Raw genomic sequence first — 23,983 nt, 5'->3', positions numbered from 1 at the left:
TTCTATTAACACATCTCCTTCACCACTAGGGGCAATAAAGTCCTAGACCACTGTTAATCAACCCACAAGCAAGCATACAAGGCCCTCCCTCATCCCCCCCTCTGCAAATCAGATAATGTCTCTATACTCCTGCTTCCTGCTCAAACAAGAAGTACCCGTGATGTGCTCCATAGAGAAATGGTCCTCCGAATCGGAGGCCATGTTGCAGGACTGCTTTGCGAGCACTGACTGGAATATGTTGTTTCGGAACTCCGTCGATAGCGTCGATGAGCTAATCACCTCAGTCTCTGGCTTCATCAGGAAATGCATCGCCGACATTGTCCCCACAGTGAAGGTTCGCTGCTTTCCCAACCAAAAGCCCCGGATTAACACAGAGGTATGCACTAAACTAAAGGACAGAGCTAATCGCAGCCAACCCCGAGGATCTGAGGACACAAACGCATATAAGAAGTCCCGCTACGACCTCCGCAGAGCCATCAAACAGGTAAAAATGAAAATATAGGAACAATGTGGAATCCTATTGCACCGGCTCCGCCACTTGACGCATGTGGCAGGGGCTATAGTCCATTACAGATTACAAAGGTATAGCCATGATGTCTCCAACGATGCCTCTCTACCAGATTAACTCAATGCATTTTATGCATGTTTCGACAAAAACAACACAGAGCCTTGCACGAGGCCCCCCGCCATCCCAGGAGGTTATTTGCACCCCTGCCAGAGTGCAAAGAACCATGGCATGACCCTAGACAACACTGTCGTTCTCTGCAAACATCAAAGCAGTGACTCGCTCCTGCAGATTCATGCTCTACAACATCCATAGAGTATGACCTTTCCTTACACAGGAAGCGGCGCAGGTCCTAATCCAGGCATTTGTCATCTCCCGTCTAGACTACTGCAACTCTGTTGGCTGGGCTCCCCGCTTCTGCCATCAAATCCCTGCAACTTATCCAGAATGCCACAGTGCGCCTGGTGTTCAACCTTCCTAAGTTCTCCCATGTCACCCCGCCCCTCCGCACACTCCACTGGCTTCCAGTCGAAGCTCGCATCATATTCAACACCCTGGTGATTGCCTACGGAGCAGCAAGGGGAACTGCCCCTGCTTACCTTCAGGCTATGCTCAAACTGTACATCCCAACCCAAGCACTCCGTTCCGCCACCTCTGGTCTCTTGGCCTTCCCACCCCTACGGGAGGGCAGCTCCCGCTCAGCCCAGTCAAAGCTCTTCTCTGTGCTGGCACCCCAACGGTGGAACAAACTTCCCCCTAAAGTCAAGACAGCGAAGTCCCTGACAATCTTCTGAAAACGACCCTCTTTTAAAAGTATTTTCAATAACTCTCACGGTTGCCCCCGACGCCTCAAGTTCCTCGGTGTCCATATGACTGAACGCTCCAAGAGCAAAATGCTCTGAATTTACAAACGGACAATCTGACAACGCTCTGAGTTTACGACTGCCCAGAGCACACTCTGGCACTCCAAATTAAATGTACGAACACAACCGTAGTATAAACTAGCCTTTATCTCAAAAGTGAGGTTACAAGTTTATCAACTTTCAAAGCAGAATTACTTTCCCATTGTTCCTCAACTGTAGTGTAGTGTATGATATACCATTTTCTAGCTCTGAGTCTCTACTTTTATCCAATGTAAAAAACACAATTTCAAATGTTTCTACATAAGACCGAATCGAGCCGGTCGGTCACATATTATCATTAGTATATTACCATAAGTATTTATATATTCCTGCTACCAGTCACTTTCCAGCCCTATTTACATGTATATCCTACTACCAGTCATTTTTTATGTATAAACCCACCTCAACCACTCCAGTACCCCTGCACATTGAATAATGTACTGGCACTGACCTGTATATACTTGCATGAACTATGACCTGTATATACTTGTGTTTCTAATTCACATCGTAGTTCTAATGCGGTTTCTATTTTTAATTTCTATCATCATCATCACTGCATTGTTGGGAATGAGCTATCAAGGTAAGAATGTAACTGTACTGTTTTACACCTGTTGTATCATGCGCACGTGGCAAATAAAACTTGAAACACATGACACCCCAGTGAATTAGGGCGACTACCTCGTGCCAATACAAACTCCCCATCCTCACCACCGCACCAGTCCAATGAGCTGCCAGTACAATGCTGTGGTATGTAGTAGCAGTGTAGTAGTCTGGGCCTGGTAACTGGTGAATGAAATGCCAGTGGTATGGAATAGAGGCGCAGAGAGGGCTGTTAAAGCCTATGCTCTGCCTGGGGAACAATACACCAGCATAGCTACTGCTCACATTCCTGGGGCCATAAACAGGCTGCAGTGGAGAGAGGGCGAGAGAGAGGGAGTGAGAGAAAGTGGGGAAAAATTGGCTAGAGAGGGGGGAGGGGGTCCTAGGGGACTGAGTGAGTTGGGTTAGAGAGAGAGAGAGAGAGAGAGAGAGAGAGAGAGAGAGAGAGAGAGAGAGAGAGAGAGAGAGAGAGAGAGAGAGAGAGAGAGAGAGAGAGAGAGAGAGAGAGACAGAGACAGAGAGAGAGAGAGAGACACAGAGAGAGAGAGACAGAGAGAGAGAGACAGAGAGAGACAGAGAGAGAGAGAGAGAGAGAGAGAGAGAGAGAGGAGAAGAGAGAGAGAGAGAGAGAGAGGGAGTAAGAGAGAGAGTGAGAGAGAGAGAGAGAGAGAGAGAGAGAGAGAGTGAGTGAGGAGAAAGTGAGAGAGAGAGAGGAGTGAGAGAGAGAGAGGAGTGAGAGAGAGAGAGAGAGAGAGAGAGAGTGGAGTAAGAGAGAGAGTGAGAGAGAGAGAGAGAGAGGGAGGGGAGTGAGAGAGAGAGTGAGAGGAGTGAGAGAGAGTGAGAGGGAGCGAGAGAGAGAAGAGGGAGAGGGAGCGAGAGAGAGAAGAGAGAGAGGAGTGAGAGAAGAGAGAGAGTGAGAGGAGTGAGAAAGGAGTGAGAGAGAGAGAGTAGTGAGAGAGGAGTGAGAGAGAGAGAGAGGAGTGAGAGAGAAGTGAGAGAGAGAGAGAGGAGAGAGAGAGAGGAGAGAGAGAGAGAGAGAGGAGTGAGAGAAAGAGCGAGAGAGGGAGCGAGAGAGAGCGAGAGGAGTGAGAGAGAGAGAAGTTAGTGAGAGAGTGAGAAAGTGAGTGCATGTGTAGAATAACTTGTCCAAGCTCAACCCAGATACAGACACTCTCGTTCTGAGAGACTGCGGTCAGTGACCCTACAGCTCTCTCACTCTGTCTTACACAGAAAACACAGTTTGTTTCTTTAGTGAAAGAACATACATCACTATCCTTAAGTAGCCTTAGAGGGGGACATTTCTACGGCAGACATTTTGACAACAAACACTGTGCTATCGGGTTGTTTTTGTCAATGTCATAGTCAGCCATTTTGAAGTCCTGAGGAATGCATATTTTTTTTTCAGGATAATTAGGCTGATTTAATATACATCTCAGAGCCGTCAAGGCTCCTTCCCATAACTAGCTATTCTCTGGCTCTTCGCACTCAGAGGTATACTCTTTCTTTCTCTCTAACTACTCCTCTCACTCGATCTACCGCCCTCTCTCTCTTTGGATTGCAAAAGAAGACAGGCACAGAGTATACAATGTAAATCGTCGGCTCACAAACCGTGTATACCAAGTTAAACAAGTTATAAACAGACAAATGAAGTTGAATCAATTTAACCCATTTAACCACCTATCTTAACTAAAACATTGTCATCATTTTGGGAGAAAATGGTTGCCTGACGTCTCATCGTGAATTTAATTCCGCTGCTGTATTGATTGCTCTATACCTTCATCGCGGAGAAGAAATGCTAGTGGGCGTGGCGTTAGACCAGAGCGATGTGGATGGATAGTCAGGCTAGGAAAATGGTTGTTCAGTTGTAAGACACTACGGCTGCCATTCGGCCTCGACAGCCATCTGTCCAGTCAGACAGGAAGTCACGTGGAAAGAGGCAATCATTTCGTTGTTTTTGTGAAGTAAGTGTGTCAGGGAGTTTTTGTCCATTTCTTCTCCTGCTGTGCGTGCCTTTGAAGTGAGTGAGTCATGTTTATTGTTTTTACTTCATCTGTCAGAGCCCAGAGAGAGAGCCTTATGAGTCCCCTGCAGCCATTCTCTCTCCCTCCAAAACAATAGGAAATGACCAGCTCCATATCCTGTGGACCGCACCATCTCTTTCAACTGCTTATTGGAAGGGGTGTGAGGTAGTCTATGGAAAATACCACTTTGCCATCAAAAACAGCCCATCTCCATCGTCATGTGGAAAACCCTGGCACTAGCTCTTGATTTCCTTCCATCACTGTAAAAGGGAGAAATACACCAACAAGAACAAATAAAGGCTTGTTATGCAACAAAGACAGGCCAAAGACAACATACTGTACGTGTTGGAATGGAAAGGGAGCGAGAGAGACAGAACGAGAGCGAACGAGAGAGGGGAAAAAGTTTTAAAAAACAATGAACAACTACATGGATGAAATGCAGAGGACATGGTGTCTTTGAAGACCACACGGTGGATGCAGAGCAGGAGTGTGTGTCTGGTGAGGGTTACAGCTGACTTCCCATAAGAGGCCTCCTGGTCAAGGTCACACACACGCGCGTATGCCCTGACAGTGACAGGGACCTGCTTCTTTATTTAAACACCATAAAAAACACATACACTGCTGCTGTGCTCAGAACTCACTGCCAGGACAGCACAACATACATATCACACACAGAACACTAGTGTAGAACTTTCCGGAACTCTCTCAGCATCACAAATATTATTTGTGTATTTTAGTTTGCCAACAAACACAGATGTGTTTTTATTTTCTCAGTGTACAGTAATTTAATCACCGCTGAATCTCAGTACATATAAATACATCTTGTGATGTGCAAAAATAGATCTATTTTAAGTTATGATCAACTCAACGCCACAACTCAAAAGGAGCATTGTTTAGGGCAGTAAACTGATGTGACTAAAGAAAGTGGCAACACAACCAGGGTAAACAAGGAGGGAGTCTGCCCCTCCGTCGCCCCACATACAGCATGACGCCTGGCCTCCAGAGGATGTGTCCTTTAGGGAGGCCAGGGAAGGTCAGGTATCTCGCACACACGCACACGTCCTGGCAGGCTCGGTCTCCGGCTCTTGGCCCATAAACAACAGGGCTGTTTCTATGGATTGAATATTACATTTTAGTCATTTAGCAGACGCTAAAGTAGCGACTTAAAGTAGCGAGTGCATACATTTTCATTCATTTTTCATACTGTGTGTTGGGGAACGGGGCTGGGGGCCGGGTGAGGGCTGGACGGGGGCGGCACAGGAGAGAGAGCTGTGCCCTCAGCTGTTGTGTGGAGGAGACCGAAATGGAGCTACAACGAGACAGTAGACTATAGATTATAGTACATTCATATATACACAGACACACAACTGAGTGCTGGCAGACCCCATTCGCCTCAACACCTCGCTTTCTAATTTCTCCTTCTTTCTCTCTGTTGTGGCTAACTTCATTACTATCGTCCAAAGACCACTTTGTCTCTGTGGCGCTCCTCCTCTCCACTGACACACAAACGCACACATTCTAATAGAAGTATTACAATCCAGTGGGTAAAAAAAGTACATGTGAAAGTAATCTTCTCGTGAATAGTTTTAGCTAACATCTTGAGCGCCTTACTCTTGGCTAACACTTCAAACCACCAGTTAAACTGCAGCAACGAAACATATGTTCACTTAGTCTGTATGCCTCCTCTTGTTAGGACTCAATATCGAGGACAAGCTAAACAACTGCCTTACTCTCCGCTCTGCTCTGTGTTATTGGGCTACTTCAAAGCGGCCATTTTGTTATCCAGCTGAGCTAACCCAAGCCGCTCCTGTCCCTTTAAAACCGAGAGCCATGGAGCTGTGGAGGATTTTCATCTAGCCCCAAGCTCAGACCACTCCAACTCACTAACCTCTGCCAGCCCTGCTCCTATTCAAGGCCAGAGAGAGAAACAGACTCGGGCCACAAACTCCATTGGTTTTAAATTCAGCCCACATGACATTTCCTTCAACTTTAATTGCTTTCATACCATTTAAATCTGCGAGGCACGCAAGGCCCTGGAGCTGTGCAGCTCTCTTGCTCTACAAAGCCCCTCTTGTCCTGTTTTAGCCCCCATCAGCAGGAGAGGAGAGTGGCCCGGATGCCCAGCCGGCCAAACAAGCATGTCTTCATGCTCTTCCAACTAACATATTAGGACAGAAAGTGGATCCAGCATGGCCGCACTGCCCAGGCCCATACAGAGCTGATCTCAGAGTCTGCCTGTCTAGAAAGGAGAGGCAGAGGTATTCAGCCTGTCTGCCTGCTTGATTGGCTAGCTGCTTCACTGCCTGGCGGACTGATTGGCTGACTGACTGATTAGCTGTTCCAGATAGACACATCTGAAGCCTCTGGGTCTGTGTTGCAGACAGGGCTGTTTCTTTGCAGCAGTACAGTTTTTTTTATCATGCCCCTTGTGGGTTTAGAATTTCTACTCCCTCACTTTCCCTGTGTATGACTCCCTAACCATTCCCCCTCTTTCCTTTGGCCTAGAGCAGTGTCTGAGGCAGCAGATAGAGAAAGAATGGGTGGGAGAGGGAGACTCGTGTCCCCTGATTTTGGGCCTTTACTTCTAGCCGAGTCTATGAGAGGAAGAGGCGGACCAAGAGGAAGGAGGAGGAGGATGGAGGCTTTTCCATTTTCCCCCAAAAACAGTATGGCCCAATAAAATCTGTTTTATTTTTTGCCTGATTCCATTTTGTTTTTCCCGAAATTCTGTTTAGTTTTTCCCCGTTCTGTCAGGTTCGCTCTAAAAAACAAAATCACACTTTAATAAAAAATAAAAAAATGAAAAATGCTTAAACCACATCAAGAGACCACTCATGATTTTCTGCCTACTTTGTAGTTAACATTTAATTGAGAAGGTTTTTGGAAAAGCCATCATCATTAACGGCTACACAAAGGGCACGCACGCACGCAGGGGCATTCCTGTGCCTTTTCAGAAAGTTGCTGGAAAATACAAATCACTGGTGCATTTTGTTCATGTCTTATGATTAAATTGAGCAAATTAATGCATTTTCTAATAAATTCAATTAAAAAATATATGTTGTTGAATTCCATTTCAATGTCTGGATTCCGTAATTCTATAGGGCCCTACAACTGTTCAAGCAGTGACCAGAGAGACAACCGATTGGCTGCCTGTGCCCGGCACATGTAACAGCTAGGTGACCCAGTGAAACTCTGACCTCCAGGGTGGTAAACAAAAACACTGGTGGTTGGGATGGAACAGGCGGCAGAAAATCAAAGACACTCAAATCAACTGAACTCTACCTGGCTGCCTAAGTTTGGGTCCTACTAGTGTCAACTGTTGCCACACTATTGGTCATTCTTCTTCTGCCATTGGTCAAGAGTGCTTTGGCCTAAGCCATAGAACGGCTGGCACCAAACGTTCCAGAATAATGACACTCTCTAGGAAGAATCCAAATTAGAATGTTATTGTCATGGAACACGTTGTGCCAACATGGAGGACAGTTTTCTGAGAATATCTGTGACTCTGCTCTGACCTCGGTCGTGCCCTTAAGATGTAGCTGTGCCCTTGATCAAAACAATAACCAGTCACAGACTTTTTACCAACATTTGATTGGTGGTATGGTGCTATTTTCAGCCACTTCCACTCCCCCACCCTACCTTCCTGGTAGAGCCCCACCACCACCACAATCCACCTGGCGCTTAGCCACCAGTCCATCTTACAGGTGCAGAATAGAACAGAAATACCACCTTCCCATATAGACCTATAAATCCTCCCAGGACAGTCCTGGGAGAGCCCTAACCCAGCTTGACCGACCGACTGTTAGGCCTACCCTACTCTTAGCCAGAGTATGTGAGCGGACCGGAGCGGAGCTGGAGCGGAGTGTGCCCAATTTGACTGGAGCGCGGAGCGAGTTTCCCCAAAGGCTGGAGCGTCGGCCTTCTCGCCCGCTCCAATTTCGCTCCAGTAGCGCTCACTGCCCGGCCCATAGATAATAGAACGAAAATAAACGACTCACATTGTGGTAAAGTATTTATAAAACAAACTATCTGATCTCTTCAAAGTTTTGTTCATTTTCGTTATATTATATACACCTCGTTCAAGGAGCTTTCCCTTTTTGATAGGGTTATTTTGCCTAAAAACCTTTAGGCCTACCTATAGAAAAACAACAACAAAAAACTCTGCATCCCTGCCCAGCCTGGCAAAAAGTGGCCCAAAAGGCGTCCCTAGTGGCTCTTCAAGCACGGAGAGGATATTCTCTGCTGCTGGCCTGCTCTCCAGACACCATCGCATGAGCCTGAGGCCACAGACTCTGGCCAAACCAGTGTTTCTAAAAGTGAATTCAAAAGGCACTGTAGACAGAGCTTAAGAAGGCATTTTTCATTTCATTTTTATTTAATTCTAAGTAAGTCACAGCCTATAAGCGCAATTTATAGACTATAATGATTTAATACAACGAAATGTAGTTTAAATGCTGGGCGCTTAATGTTCCTACCTGCCTAGTGTCGCACTCGCAAATGCTTCACAATTTATTTATTTGTAGGCTATAACCTTGAAATAATTGAAAAAAATAAAAAAGAATATTAAGAATAATAAATAGCCTAAAAAATTCATTTTCGTTCCTTCCTTCTTAGGCCACCTGTCTGTCTCCTGACCTATTTAGAGTGTTTATATGCTGTGTAATACGACATGTAGCCTATTTGAGATGATGAGCGATTCTTACAGTCACCTTTTCATGTTGTTTATTAAAATACTTTTCATCAAATCATATGGTTTGGTTTCAATACTTCAAAGCCAAATGGTATGTCCAGGTACACACAAAAATAGATGGGTGTTGGTTAAATGGTGATTTTAATGGAGTGAATTTTGAGCTGGAGTTTTTTTTCCTGTGAGCGAGGAGCAGAAAAAATGTATACGTATTATTACGTTTTTTGTACTTTTTACCCCTTTTTCTCCCCAATTGGTAGTTACAGTCTTGTCCCTTTGCTGCAACTCCCGTATGGACTCGGGAGAGGCGAAGGTCGAGAGCCATGCATCCTCCGAAACAAGCCAAGCCGCACTGCTTCTTGACACATTGCTCACTTAACCCGGAAGCCAGCCGCACCAATGTCTCGGAGGAAACGCCATACAACTGGCGACCGAAGTCAGCGTGCATGTGCCCGGCCCCCACAAGGAGTCGCTAGAGCACGATGGGACAAGGACATCCTGGCCAGCCAAACCCTCCCCTAACCTGGACGATGCTGGGCCAATTGTGCACCGCCTCATGGGTCTCCCGGTCGCGGCCGGCTGCGACACAGCCCGGGAACGAACCCGGGTCTGTAGTGACGCCTCTAGCACTGCGATGCGATCCACTCGGGAGGCCGCAAGGAGCGTATTTTCAGCGGAGCAATTGGAAAGGACTTGGAGAGCCGGAGTGGTGTGCAAGCATACAAACTCTGCTCTCAGCAGACCGACCGTTAGGCCTACCCTACTCTCAGCATAAACACCCAGGGGACAGGCCGGCCATGATTACACCCCCACCCCCTGGGATCTAGGGCCGCTATAACAGAAAGCAAGGTTCAGGCTCAAGTGACGCTATCAGATCACCCCCCTCCCCCCACATTCCCCTACTGGTTTGATATCAAAGAGGGCTTCAAACAGATTGTTTTATCCAAGCCTGCCATGGTAGCACTGTAGTAAGTGGTAATCACATCCCTCTGTGCTGTGAGGACCCAGAGATTAAATCAGCCTTTTGTCCCAACTGAGCCACTAACATGAAATGATTAAAGCACTGGATGCTTTCAAGTTGGCAATACACTGTTCAAGGGCCATCCAGGCATGTTTGTGGTTTGCACCTGGTACTCAATGGGCAAATAGCTGGCCTTTTCAAAGACCCCGTGGATCAAACAAGCTGTTCAAAAACATTTCCCAAACATCTTAATCTTAAAGTAGCTACTATAACATTTATCAAATACTGATCAGATGATAAAAGTAAAACTTTCAATGTGCTGGTCCCGCTTTCCCAAAAAGCATCTTAAGGCTAAGTTCATCGTTAGAACCTTCATAGGAGCATCGTTAAATCTCTGAGCTGTTTCCCAAAACCATCGTTATAATTTTTCGCACTTGAAAACGCTCATAATCTAACGCCCGCCTCAGACCACTTGTACAACAGCTAAGTGCGTCGTTAGATTATTTTTTGCCCTCCCGCATCACTTTGTAAACAGAAGATCTCCACTACACATAAAATCACATATATATGTGACCGCCGATAACTTCAGGACAATTTTTACTAAAATTACAAAGTTGCCAATGTCTTTGCAATTGATACAAACAAGCGATGTTTAAAAAGATGCTTCAAATGAAAACCAAGATGACTGCATGAAAATATAAATAGTAGGCTATAGGCCTATTTCAATCCTATTGAAATACATTTAATGTTCAATCAATTTAGTTCCATTTTGCTACTCGTAGGCTACGGTCTGTATTTTGCTCAATATATTTAATGATGTGTAGCCTAACATGTGCAGTGATGTGCCAAATCTGTGATTTAGTGTATTTTTATTGGGTAAGCATTATAATAAGCAGCCTCAATATTTGCAGCCGTAGGTGGTAGTATCTCTTTACGAGCTGATCTGTCGTCAGTATTGTGAAATAATTATAATGTTAAGGAAAGGTTTGAATGGAGAAAGCTGACCCGAGAGCAGCGTTGCCTTTCTTTCGATCCCATCAGTATCGACACATGCCACCATGACGCACTTCGCGACCGTTCTCTCTGCGTGGTGTTTTGGGAAACGCATGTTATATCTTCGGCCGATATAGAAAAGATGCATCGTTAAAACACCCGTAAGCCTAAGTTCCATTGCTATCGGGAAACCGGGCCACGGTTAGTCTAACTCAAGCGTTGGCTCGATTGGGCCTGTGTGGGCCACACGTCTGGTAAGAACTTCAGTCGGAACCTTGAGAAGACCAGGACATAGATACGGCTGGTCTGTGATAGGTCAGATTCTACAAATGAAAACAATCACAACCAAGATGGCTGACGTTCGTTATGCATTACATATAAAAACTGCCATCGAATTTCAGCTACACAGAATTCAACTTACAGATTTATGGCTGATTCATGTGCGTCTGTTTGAAGCACTTTGAAGACAATGTGACCGCCATCTAACATCAAACTCATGCTTAATTACAGACTACCTTTATTGACAGATTTTTGTTACAAAAGAACATCCATACGTTGAGGAATCTTGGGCTTTCCAAGTAAAGCAGACACCCTGGCATGCAGTCTGAGAGACAGCATTGTGTATGAGACACACACACAGCTTTGAGTCTGCAGCGCAGATGAAAGCACTACACTAGGCATAGAGCCATGGCGTAAACTAGATAGCAGACATGTTGGGATCCATAAAGGGCTCCAAGCAGTAGAATTCAAGATGACGTTTTGCTTGTCTCCTCCACTCTCTCCGGTGTCATGACTTTCACCTCTGCCTCAATGTATCAGGGCAGACTGTCCAGATCTCAGTCCCAACCCCAACACTAACTCAACCCAGCAGAGAGCAAGACATTGGTTAGCTAAACACTAAATTGACCTCTCTGCTCCTCTGCCTCAGCATCAATCACCTACCTCCTCCAGTCCAGGGAAGTCAAAGCCACACACGCAGATCTCCCCCTCTCTATTATCACTCTCTCTATCACTCTTTCTATCCCTCTCACCTTCATTCCCTATCACATAGACCAGTAACACTTTACAGTGAGTTATTATATTGCTATCAAATAGAATGTCATCATTCTTTGTCAAGTAGAAAAAGAAGAGGGAAAAAAAAGAACACGGCTAGCAGCAGTTTACCCTTACAAAATAGCCCAGAATCACGTTGTTATTACTTCTAAATTCTAATAAGGCTACAATGTTGTTTGGTTTGTTGTTTGAACAGTCGCTGAGATTATATTTACCAATGCAAAATAGGGTACTTTGATGCATAGCCTATAGACCGATAATTTGTTTGTTTGACATGGTGAGATCTTTTTGTGTCTGTAAAATTAATTAAGCGAGAAATGGTGGTGGAAACGTCTATGCGCAAATCTTGATCTAATAACCATCATATCAAAGTACACTTGGAGTCACGCGATGATATGCTGTGTGGTCCTCTGACTCGGGAAGCAATGCAGTTTATTAAGCTACAGATGAACTTCACAGGGTGGTGAAAGTGCACAGTGATCTTGATGCTCCTTTCCAATAAATATTGAGGGTCTTATTCTGGTGACAGGATGATTGATGCTTGACTGCCATTTGACAAATAAAGATATTCTCGCTCTTATCCATGTAGACTAGCCTACCCGCACAGCTTACGCCCACTGTATCTGCGAGCTGTTGGCTAGAGCGCACGTGCAAAGACCAGAGTAGAAGCATTTGCTATTTTATTGAAAATGCAATAGAAACACATTGAACTTTAGATGTTCGGTACATGAGCGAAAATAGTACATTGTGTGTGCACTGTCATTATGCACTTACTTTTATCCGCAGCAAGTCCGTTTGGTGGAAACACTCTCCTCTTTGTAACTAGAACAGTAGATGCTTTGAAAACTGTATTTTTCCCACAATTGCATTTTGAGCAACGGTCATATGTGACCCGTTACAGAAAGCTGAGGTCATATGTGACCCGTTACAGAAAGCTGAGCGTATGACACACATCACTACTTTACAGGAGAGGAATTTGAACAAAAAATGGGTTTTTCTACAAAACGCATTTTCCTTTTTAGAAATGCCTTCTTGAATGAACATGTGAACTTTCATGTGCTTTAATAACAAACTTGTCTGTAATCTGTAAATATAAATAAAATGTGAAAACACAAAGCTGTTCAGACACTGAGAAAATACAGAATCTTGCCCAGCCATGATTGGTTGAGATAATGAGGGGGTTGGGACATTCACGAGAAAGAGAGTCCATTCTGTCACTCAAGGCTTCTCTGTCAAATGGCACATTCTGCTCTCTGCTACCGCGGATATTTGAAAGATCCATTGGATTTACTAATATTTTAATCATGGACTACATGCAAAGTGTAGCTACAGCTTTCAATACCAGTGTTGTCCTGAATACAGCTGCTGGTATCGACACAGCTCTGTCTTCTGTGGCTAAAGCAGTCTGGACTGGTTGAAGCCGAGTGGGAAGGATTATTTTGAAAGTGTTTCAGTCTGCCATGAATCATTATAATCCATAGACCGGTAAGAGTCTACAGTTAAAATGCCAAGATAGCTACATGGACTTACGTTATTGTCTCAAATGTATCAAAAAGTAGTTTTCATTGTTAGCTATATTGCTAGCTAGCTAGAAAGTGGCATACAGGTACCATTATAGCTTGCTTCATCCCGCAACGAGCCATTGTTTACAGATGGCCACTGTGGTGCGAATGCTAATCGATTGGCAAACTAAACAAACCCCATGTTACGTTATAGGGACACATGCTAAGTTGGCTAGCTAGCTATCCACAATGAAATGATAGCTAAATAGCTAACTAGCTATTGGATTATAGATTTCAAGGTCTTTTTTTTTGCATGCTCTACTAGATGGCTAGCTAGATTAATACCATTTACATCTAGCCAGCTGGTAATTATGAAGCTAAATGTTTGCTAGATCTAGCTAGTTAACGTTATCTTGTGTTTGCATTGCCATTGTTGGGCTGGAAGCAGGTGTGTACAGGGCATTTTAGTACAGCTGTAGCAGTCAGCTGTAGCAATCAATAGGCAATAGCAAGCTATAGGACATTAATTACTTTTTCTGGAATTTGTCTTTCAGCATAAACCTGCTCTCTGCCACCAGTACAAGGAGATGAGCAAGAGTGAACAAGCAACACTTCTGCTATTTTTTCTTTGTACTTTGAGCTTATTGCATGGACTTGGGGGTCAATTAATGTTATTGCTGGTATGCAAGGTTTTAATGTCCTGTCTATTTTTGTCTGCTTTCCTCCTTTACAGCTTTAATTGTCTGGACCCTGGTGTTGTTGTGGCCTTTCACTCAGATGTAACCAGGTTTCAGCTGTTGTGCAATGTTGACGTCCTTCCTCCCAGAGATGTGAAAGCGTTTCCCAGACTGGACACGGCAAACATATATTTTTGAGAAGATAAGGAGTTTTGCAATGAATAGGCCATGGACATTACATGCCTAAAGGGTAGGACAGAAATATGCTCTCAGGCTAGATTCCCTTGTTCATATCATAACATGACCAGCAGCAAAGTTACGTAAAGGATCTTATGAGATAGGCCTAGATATTGTTTTTATCTAAAACCTTTGTGTTTGTGTGTTAAGTTTTTCCTAATTATAGGCTACTACCTTTAGCACTTGAAATCAATAAAGTATTTTATTGTTTTTTTTAAGCACTACCTCACTGCTTTAGCACATGGCCACATTCGCATGTGTTCCAATTTGGATTATTTAAGAGATGGGTGGGTCTAAGGCTTTAGAAGGTGTGAACGAAGCTAAATAGCTAAATGGCCGTAGACAAAGAACAGCACTGTAGCTGTTCAATGTGAAAGGTTCTCTTTATTATACAACAATAGGCAATGTAATATTGTAAATGGTTTGCCTAATGGGGTAACTGTTCAGAGAATCCATTTAGGAAATTTGGTGAAAGTAGCCCTTTTCTAAATATGTTTCCCAAGGATTAATGAGAAAGTGAGAAAATCACAGCAAAATGTTTAAATGCCTTTTTCTCGTAAATGGGATTATACATTTATCAACTTTTAAAGCAGCATTACTTCCCCGTGTTTCTCCAACTACATTGTATGATGTGCCAATTTGAAGCTCTAAGTCTGTACTTCTATCCAATTAAAAAAACACAATTTTTTGGAACATAAGACTAAAAAAGAGACTGTGGGTCACATATGCTTGTGCTTCTCTGAATGCATCTCTCCCTCCTCCATGTGCACAGTGGGGAGAGGGATTGAGAGTGGCTCGCTCACACAACAGCTGGCAGCAAAACAGGGACAGGCAGATACTTTTTTTAGCAGGAATCAACATAACGCATCAGCTATTACTGTAATGGTTTTAGTCAAATCTACAGGAACGTTGTGTCGCATAATCACAGAAAATTACAGACGTACGCAAAATGCTTCGGTGAGAGGAAGGCAATGTTGATGTCAGTAATTTCGTCCCAGCTCTACATGTCTGACCTATGACCGGGTGCTACAACAGGACTCCAAAAAATGTCAGGACTCCTTTTTGGGGACATTCAAATGTACAGTAAAATTCTACAATAGAACAAAGAAAAAAGTCTTGAAAAAAACTCATGCCTCAAAGGGTTTTAAAGGCAGACAGGATAGGAGACATGATGGAGCAGCAGTGGAATCCTTAACAAAGAGCTCAGAGTGAAACTAAAAGATCCAGCAGCTCCGGGCCGGGCAGGCAGACTTTGTTTTCCTGCCTGGTTAATTGCATGGTGCGGTGAGGCCGGGGCTCCCAGCTTTGTTGGTGGTGACAGAACCAACTGTGAAAACCTCTGCAAGAGCAGGCATGTTCTCACCCCTGGCCGGGAACCAGAGAGAGGAGAGGGAGAGGAGACACCTCCTGGAGCCTGGGGTTAGAGTGCAGTCGTTCCCTCCCTCTCCTTTCCTCCTCTCTACAGGGGCCAACAAGAGAGCTCCCAAAAAACAGCCTCAGCCGCTCCGTCTTTCCATCCCTCCCCTCAAACTCTTTCCCTGCCTCTCACTCCCACTTGTTCTCCTTCCTCTCTCCATTCTCACACCCTTCTATTTCTCTCTTGTTCTCTCCTTCCTACTTGTCCACCCCCTCTCGCTCTTTCCCATCTCTCTCAATCTCTCCTCCCCTCTCTGTTTTTCTCCCATTACAAAATCGTCACATGCAAGTACAGCAAACCCCCTCCCATCTCCTCTCCTTTTTCTGTGGAAAGTTATCTAGCTAATGAACAGCCAGACCTACTGATCAGTGTTCTTTCTGTTCTGTGGTTGTTCTCCTGACGTGGCTAGTTCTCCTGAGGGTCAGCATGCAGCCAGCCAGCCATAGAGCCAGGCAGTACAGACCAGCCATGTCCCTCTGCTTCTCTCATTATCTCACACTATGTGTTTACATTTCAGCCTGCCTGTTTCCTGGGGAAAAACACCCCCTCTGCATTGTTATTCATTGTTTCACCTGGTCAACTGGCATTTAAGCTAATGTTAAACTGATACGGATTACTCTTGGAGACAATGAGCATCGGGCTAATGTCTTGATGGGCTGTTGGTACTGTGTTAAATGGAGTAATCAGGGAACAGATCTAGGTAAGTGTGTAAAAAAAAGAGGTGTATGAATTGAGTGTATGTTTTAGCAGAGAGGCCTCTGCTGCCCTGAGGCTTTGTGGAGACCAGGGTGTGTTCTCACACCTTCTATAAATTACTGCCCCTATAGAGGACACCCTGCTGAGCTGACCCCTACCACACACACAAGCCCTAACCTCTGCCTAGATTCAGTTAGCCACGGTGACCCCTGGGGCAGGGAAGAATGGGTCTGCCTGGTCGTCTTGTTCCACAGAGTCAAGAGTCACAACACTCATTTGCATTGAGACTGACTGTCTCCAGCAGGAGAGATATGAGCCAGCAGAGGAAGGCACTGCACTGATAAGGTAATCACTTTTTATTTAGTTTGTCATTTTTCTTTTTCAGAGGTAATCCCTTTCTTATCAAAGTGAACTGGGATCACAGGTGTGTGTGTGTGTTTGAAACAGGTGACAAAATGGAGCCTCTTCATTGATTGACACATTGATATTGTCAAACACACACACACACATTTCCTTTCAGTACACCTTGGGCATGTGCTAAAGTGAGAGGTGAAAGGTCACTTATTCTGAAAAGATGGCGCTGGAGGGAATAGCAGCTGTTTTACGGGCCCCTGACCAATTGTGATGTTTTTTTTAGCTGATCTCTTTTTGTACATAATGTTTCTGCCATCATTTCCTATGACCGAAAAGAGCTTCTGGACATCAGAACAGCTATCACTAACCTCAATTTGGATGAGGATTTCTACTTCAATGAGTTGGAAGCGAATGACATACTGCTCATCCCAGACCAGGCCCAAATCAGTCTTACCTCATTTCTACCAGCATGTCACCTGTACAACTAGAGGCGAAAAAAATCTACATCACCTTTATTCCACACACAGAGACGCAAACAAAGCTCTCCCTCGCCCTCCATTTGGCAAATCTGACCATAACTATATCCTTCTGATTCCTGCTTACAAGCATAAACTCAAACAGGAAGTAGCAGTTGCGTGCTCAATACTGAAGTGGTCCGATGAAGCATATGCTAAGCTACAGGACTGGTTCGTTAGCACAGACTGGAATATGTTCCGGGATTCATCTGATGGCATTGAGGAATTTACCACATCAGTCATTAATTGGTGCATCTACGATGTCATCCCCACAGTGACCGTATGTACATATCCCAACCAGAAGCCATGAATTACAGGCAACATCCACACTGAGCTAAAGGCTATAGCTGCTGCTTTCAAGGAGCGGGACACTAATCCGGACATTTATAAGAAATCCGGCTACGCCCTCAGACGAACCATCAAACAGGCAAAGTGTCAATACAGGACTAAGATTGAATCCTACTACACCGGCTCTGATGCTCGTAGGATGTGATAGGCCTTGCATACTATCACGGATTACAAAGGGAAACCCAGCCGCAAGTTGCCCAGTGACGCGAGCCTACCAGATGAGCTAAATGCCTTCTATACTCATTTCGAGGCTAGCTAAACTGAACCATGATGAGAGCACCAGCTGTTCCGGACGACTGCGTGATCACACTCTCCATAGCGGATTTGAGTAAGACCTTTAAACAGGTTAACATTCACAAGGCCGCAGGCACAGACGGATTACCAGGACACATACTCAGAGCATGCGCTGACCAGCTGGCAAGTGTCTTCACTGACATTTTCAACCTCACCCTGACCCAGTCTGTAATGCCTTCATGTTTCAAGCAGACCACCATAATCCCTGTGCCCAAGAACGCCAACCTGTCCTAATATTTACATATTTCTTAATTCCATTATTTTACTTTGAGATGTGTGTATTGTTGTGAATTGTTAGATACTACTGCACTGTTGGAGCTAGGAACACAACTGTAGCCATGAAATGCTTGTCATGGCTCACATCAACATCATCATCCCAGACACTTATGGGCCGCCCCCAGATGGTGAGGGTAGGCAACTACACACGGGGGCCCCTCAGTGGTGCGTGCCTAGTCCCTTCCTGTACTCCCTGTTCACCCACGTCTGCGTGGAAGTGCACGACTCCAACACCACCATTAAGTTTGCAGACAACATGACGGCGGTAGGCCTGATCACTGACGACGATGAGACAGTCTATAGGGAGGAGGTCATAGACCTGGCAGTGTGGTGCCAGGACAACAACCTCAACGTCAGCAAGACAAAGGAGGTGATCATGGACTACAGGAAACGGAGGATCGCGCACGCCCCCATTCACATCGACAGCTGTAGCGGGGCGGGTCGAGAGCTTCAAGTTCCTTTGTGTCCACATCACTAAGTACCAGTCATGGTCCAAACACATCAACACAGTTGAGAAGAGGGCACGAAAATGCCTCTTCCCCCTCAGGAGGCTGAAAATATTTGGTATGGGCCCTCAGATCCTCAAAAAGTTATACAGCTGCACCATTGAGAGCATCTTGACTGGCTGCATCACCTCTTGGTATGGCAACTTCTTGGCATCGGAACGTAAGGTGCTACAAAGGGCCCAGTACATCACTATGGCCGAGCTCCCTGCCATCCAGGATCTCTATACCAGGCGGTGTCAGAGGAAGGCCCTAAAAATTGTCAAAGACTCCAGACACCCAAGTCATAGACTGTTCTCTCTGCTACCGCATGGCAAGTGGTATCGGAGCGCCAAGTCTGGGACCAAAATGCTCCTGAACAGCATTTATCCCCAAGCCATGAGACTGAACAGTTAATCAAATGGCTACCCTGACCATTTGCATTGACCCCCTTAACCCAGCTCTAAGCACACTCACTGGACTATACCCACAAACTCACATATATACACTGACACTCCAACACACACATAGGCTACATACGCTTGCTCACACACACACACACACACACACACACACACACACGCATATTGATGCCACACACAAACACACACACACACATACATACTTTCACACACGGTGCTGCTACTGTGTTTATTATCTATCCTGATTGCCAAGTCACTTTTACCCCTACCTACATGGACATATTTCCTCAATTACATCATCTAACTCGTACTCCTGCACATTGACTCGGTACCGGTACTCCTTGTACAGTGCCTTGCAAAAGTATTCATCCCCCTTGGCGTTTTTCCTATTTTGTTGCATTACAACCTGTAATTTAAAATGGATTTTTATTTGGATTTCATGTAATCGATATAAACAAAATAGTTCAAATTGGTGAAGTGAAATGAAAAAAATAACTTGTTTAAAAAAAGTATACAAAATAAATAACAGAAAAATGGTGCATGCATATGTATTCACCCCCTTTGCTATGAAGCCCCTAAATAAGATCTGGTTTAACCAATTACCTTCAGAAGTCACATAATTTGTTAAATAAAGTCCACCTGTGTGCAATCTAAGTGTCACATGATCTCAGTATGTATATATATATATATATATATATATATATATACACCTGTTCTGAAAGGCCCCAGAGTCTGCAACACCACTAAGCAAGGGCCACCACCAAGCAAGAGGCACCATGAAGACCAAGGAGCTCTCCAAACAGGACAGGGACAAAGTTGTGGAGAAGTACAGATCAAGGTTGGGTTATAAAAATAAAATAAAACTTTTAACATCCCACGGAGCACCATTAAATCCATTATTTAAAAAATGGAAAGAATATGGCACCACAACAAACCTGCCAAGAGAGGGCCACCCACCAAAACTCAAGGCCCAGGAAAGGAGGGCATTAATCCGAGAGACAACAAAGAGACCAAAGATAACCCTGAAGGAGCTGCAAAGCTCCACTGCGGAGATTGGAGCATCTGTCTATAGGACCACTTTAAGCCGTACATGCCACAGAGCTGGGCTTTACGGAAGAGTGGCCAGAAAAAAGCCATTGCTTAAAGAAAAAAAATAAGCAAACACGTTTGATGTTTGCCAAAAGGCATATGGGAAACTTCACAAACATATGGAAGAGGGTGCTCTTTTCAGATGAGACTAAAATTGAGCTTTTTGGCCATCAAGGAAAACGCTATGTCTGGCGCAAACCCAATACCTCTCATCACCCCGAGAACACCATCCCCACAGTGAAGCATGGTGGTGGCAGCATCATGCTGTGGGGATGTTTTTCCATCGGCAGGTACTGGGAAACTGGTCAGAATTGAAGGAATGATTGATGGTGCTAAATACAGGGAAATTCTTGAGGGAAACCTGTTTACGTCTTCCAGAGATTTGAGACTGGGACGGAGGTTCACCTTCCAGCAGGACAATGACCCTAAGTATACTGCTAAAGCAACACTCGAGTGGTTTAAGGGGAAACATTTAAATGTCTTCTAATGGCCTAGTCAAAGCCCAGACCTCAATCCAATTGAGAATCTGTGGTATGACTTAAAGATTGCTGTACACCAGCGGAACCCATCCAACTTGAAGGAGCTGGAGCAGTTTTGCCTTGAAGAATGGGCAAAAATCCCAGTGGCTAGATGTGCTAAGCTTATAGAGACATACCCCAAGAGACTTGCAGCTGTAATTGCTGCAAAAGGTGGCTCTACAAAGTATTGACTTTGGGGGGGGGGTGAATAGTTATGCACGCTCAAGTTCTGTTTTTTTGTCTTATTTCTTGTTTGTTTCACAAAAAAAAATATTTTGCATCTTCAAAGTGGTAGGCATGTTGTGTAAATCAAACGATACAAACCCCCCCAAAAAATCCATTTTAATTCCAGGTTGTAAGGCAACAAAATAGGAAAAATGCCAATGGGGGTGAATACTTTCGCAAGCCACTGTATATATTCTTGTTATTTTATTGTGTTACCATTTCCTTTATTTCTACGCTAATTTCTTACTTTTTAACTTTGCATTGTTGGGAAAGAGATGATAAGTAAGCATTTTACGGTCAAGTCTACACTTGTTGTATTTGGCGCATGTGACAAATAAAATTGGATTTATCCCTGGGCGTCGGTGAGGATTAGAAACACAAGATAGAGCCATTGTGGTTTAACCGGCTGAGGCTCAGAGAACGAAACCAAAGACAACTTCACTGCTGTTGCACAACACACTAGAGGTGGTCTGTGATCACATTGCACAAGGAGATACTTCAATAATGAATGGATACACTTTCCAGTGAGTGTACTAGAGCCAAGTGCTCTTTTATGTTATTATATAGGCCTAGCACAAAACACTGAATCATTCTGGGAATGAGATTAATGTACTTAAAACAAAAGCATGCAGCCTGCGTGAAAATGTTGACAGTGTTCACTGCAAGCACATACAGGTAGGCTAGGGCTCACGCAAATGACTTGAGGCTACACGCCGTTACGTATTGGGTTCGACTTGTGTGAACAATGCCGCGTTCAAAACAATTGGGAACTCGGAAAAATACGACATCAAATCATGACGTCGGTGATTTTCAGATCGGAAAGTCGAACCTCTAGAAAGAAGCCCGAGTTCCCGAGTTGGAATTCCGAGTTGGATGACGGAGTTCCCAGTTGTTTTGAACGCACTGAAATCGTAAGTGGGAGATTTCCGAGTTCCCAGTTGTTTTGAACGCGGCATAAGGGGTGCCATTATTGGGTTCTAGCGGTCAGCGCCAAACAAAGACACAAAAACAGTGTACTCAGTCAAACTGGCAGCACAGCGCTCAAAGGGGCCACTCGTTCAGCACAGTTATCCAAAGCTATTGTTGTTGGGATTTACACTCAAATTACAGACTTTCCACAACCCATTTAAACCCATCATTTGAGATGAACCAATGTTATCTGAAGTGAGGCTTGCACTGACTGAACCTGGTGTTTTGTTTTTTTGAAAGGACTGGGGACATTTACATTTGTGTGTTTTCTGTAGAATAAAAAACCTTACTTGAGAAAGTACTTCTGTCCAGTTGACGTGTAGGCCATCTCCCATCCAGGGGGCAGGGGCAACTCTTCGGCAACATCGAAAGACTGGTGCCGGATGTGCGAGTGATGTACTGGGCTTGGAGTTGGATTGGCTCCCAATCCAAGCTGTAAGGACGCGGGCGAGGAATGTGACCGTACATGTTGTACGGTGAGCCTGGGCGGGTGGCTGCCCGAATCAGTACTCGACTGTCGGGAGTGAGATCCAGAATCTGGCTCCTTGAAAAAAGACTCGGGTAACATTTTTTTCCTCCATGAACTGGGTTTCGGGTTCATAACCGAATTAAAAAGCGCCTCGAGATCCGTATCAGAGTCCTGCGCGACATGGATAACTTGTTGTCCTGGCATTGGCTGCAGTGGGTTGCTCATTTTGGCTTAGTGGAAAAATTACAACGCAATACAGCAAATATAAAAACGAAAAAGTTACGAGGCGAAGAGAGAAATCAAACGTTGAGCTCTCTGGAAACTTTCATGAACCCTCCTCTGTGTGGACAAAAATAGTTATCACCTTGCTGCCGTCAAACTCGCCTTAAAACAATTCTGGAAGAGTTAGATTAAAAACACAAATCTGTCCCTACATTAGAGAAGTAATAAGAAATGTACTTTCTCTTTGCCTCGGCCAGTTCGATAGATCTTGTTGCTGCTGTCCGAACTTCACTCCCGTCCCAAAGTTTGTAAACTCAACTTTTTTACGACGCCTGTGTCAGCAGTCGCTCATGAATTATTCATATGCCCCGGCGCTTGAGGGGTTTAGTACAGTTTCGTGATTACAAAACAATCTCTCAAATGACTGAAACTATTGATGGCGGGTGTAACAATTATGCAAATGTTGAAATAGTTACAACTCAACGCCACAAAGTTGCGGAATAGAGTTGTTGAGAGTTTGTTTTTGTAATAAATCACGGCTGCTTCATTCCGTTACATTTGGAGATCATTTGGGGATGGTCCTGCGTTCTGCTCTATAGGCCTAGAGACTATGAACTATAACAATGTTCAGAATAGTTCAAATTAGTGTAAAACTGTCCACAGAGCCTATCTGTCCATTGGACAAGTGAAATCCTTTTGAATGTAACTCATTTTGTCACACAACACCCGGGAAAATTACCCATCTGTTGAATAATAACTTGAAACTTGTGAGGTTGGTGCTCCTTCTTAGATGTTTTGATTGAAATACATTTTTCTTTGCAATTTGGCCCAAGTAAACAAACTATGCAGTGTTCTGTTCGAAGTAGGTTTCTCATTAATTTGCCCATATATTCCATCATGAAAGATAGGCTGCGCCCATGCCTGTCAGATGTAGGCTACCCTACTTTTTCCTCCATAGTGCATTTTCAATCCCACTTAATCAACACAGAGGCCAATTGTGTATAGTGTGTCCAGTGACCTACATCAGATAAAATGACAAAAACACTGTGCTTGCTATCATTTCTTTACTATGTCAACATATGGTAGACTACTCATGGTGGATTTTATCCAATGTTTTTTTCTATTCTAAAATATCAGCTAATGAGTGATTCCTCACGAAACCCAGACAAAAAAAAAGACCATGATTTTGGGGAATTTCACTCAATTTAAACCATAGAATAGTCTTTTGGCGGAAGGATTGTTGACATATATTTGACATTTGTATCTAAAAACATATATGAGAAATAATTTAATTTAATAATTTAATAATATTACATTTTGTCCTTACCCAGGCCTCCTTTAAGACTCCATAGTGCTTCAACTATAGGTGCTACAAAGCAAACATTGGTGTCATATGAAGCTTTACCGCTTGCTCTGTACTGCGAGTAGTATTTTGATTAAAAAACAAAACAGTTTTACATTCATTTATGAATATAGAAAATAAACATTTAGGGGGAAAAAATAGGCACATTTTTAAATATATTGTTTAACATAATATACTCTATGAGCA

At 44.1% G+C, this 23,983-nt stretch overlaps 1 protein-coding gene across 3 annotated transcripts in view; it reads right to left on the bottom strand.

The window, feature by feature from the left end:
* Nucleotides 1–22,765, bottom strand: part of LOC121540397 (WW domain-containing transcription regulator protein 1) — an 87,948-nt gene extending 65,183 nt beyond the window's left edge. For all 3 annotated transcript variants that reach the window (XM_041849241.1, XM_041849242.1, XM_041849243.1), the window contains exon 1: nt 22,034–22,765. In XM_041849241.1, the coding sequence (XP_041705175.1) occupies nt 22,034–22,437 (404 nt within the window). In that variant the 5' untranslated portion in view covers nt 22,438–22,765. The remainder of the gene's footprint in view (nt 1–22,033) is intronic.
* Between the last annotated feature and the right edge of the window lie 1,218 nt (nt 22,766–23,983).

The sequence above is a fragment of the Coregonus clupeaformis genome, chromosome 26, assembly GCF_020615455.1.
Source record: "Coregonus clupeaformis isolate EN_2021a chromosome 26, ASM2061545v1, whole genome shotgun sequence".
In the NCBI taxonomy this organism is placed as follows: domain Eukaryota; kingdom Metazoa; phylum Chordata; class Actinopteri; order Salmoniformes; family Salmonidae; genus Coregonus; species Coregonus clupeaformis.
The sequence above is the reverse complement of the archived record's forward strand: the minus strand, read 5'-3'. Positions and strand labels throughout refer to the sequence as shown.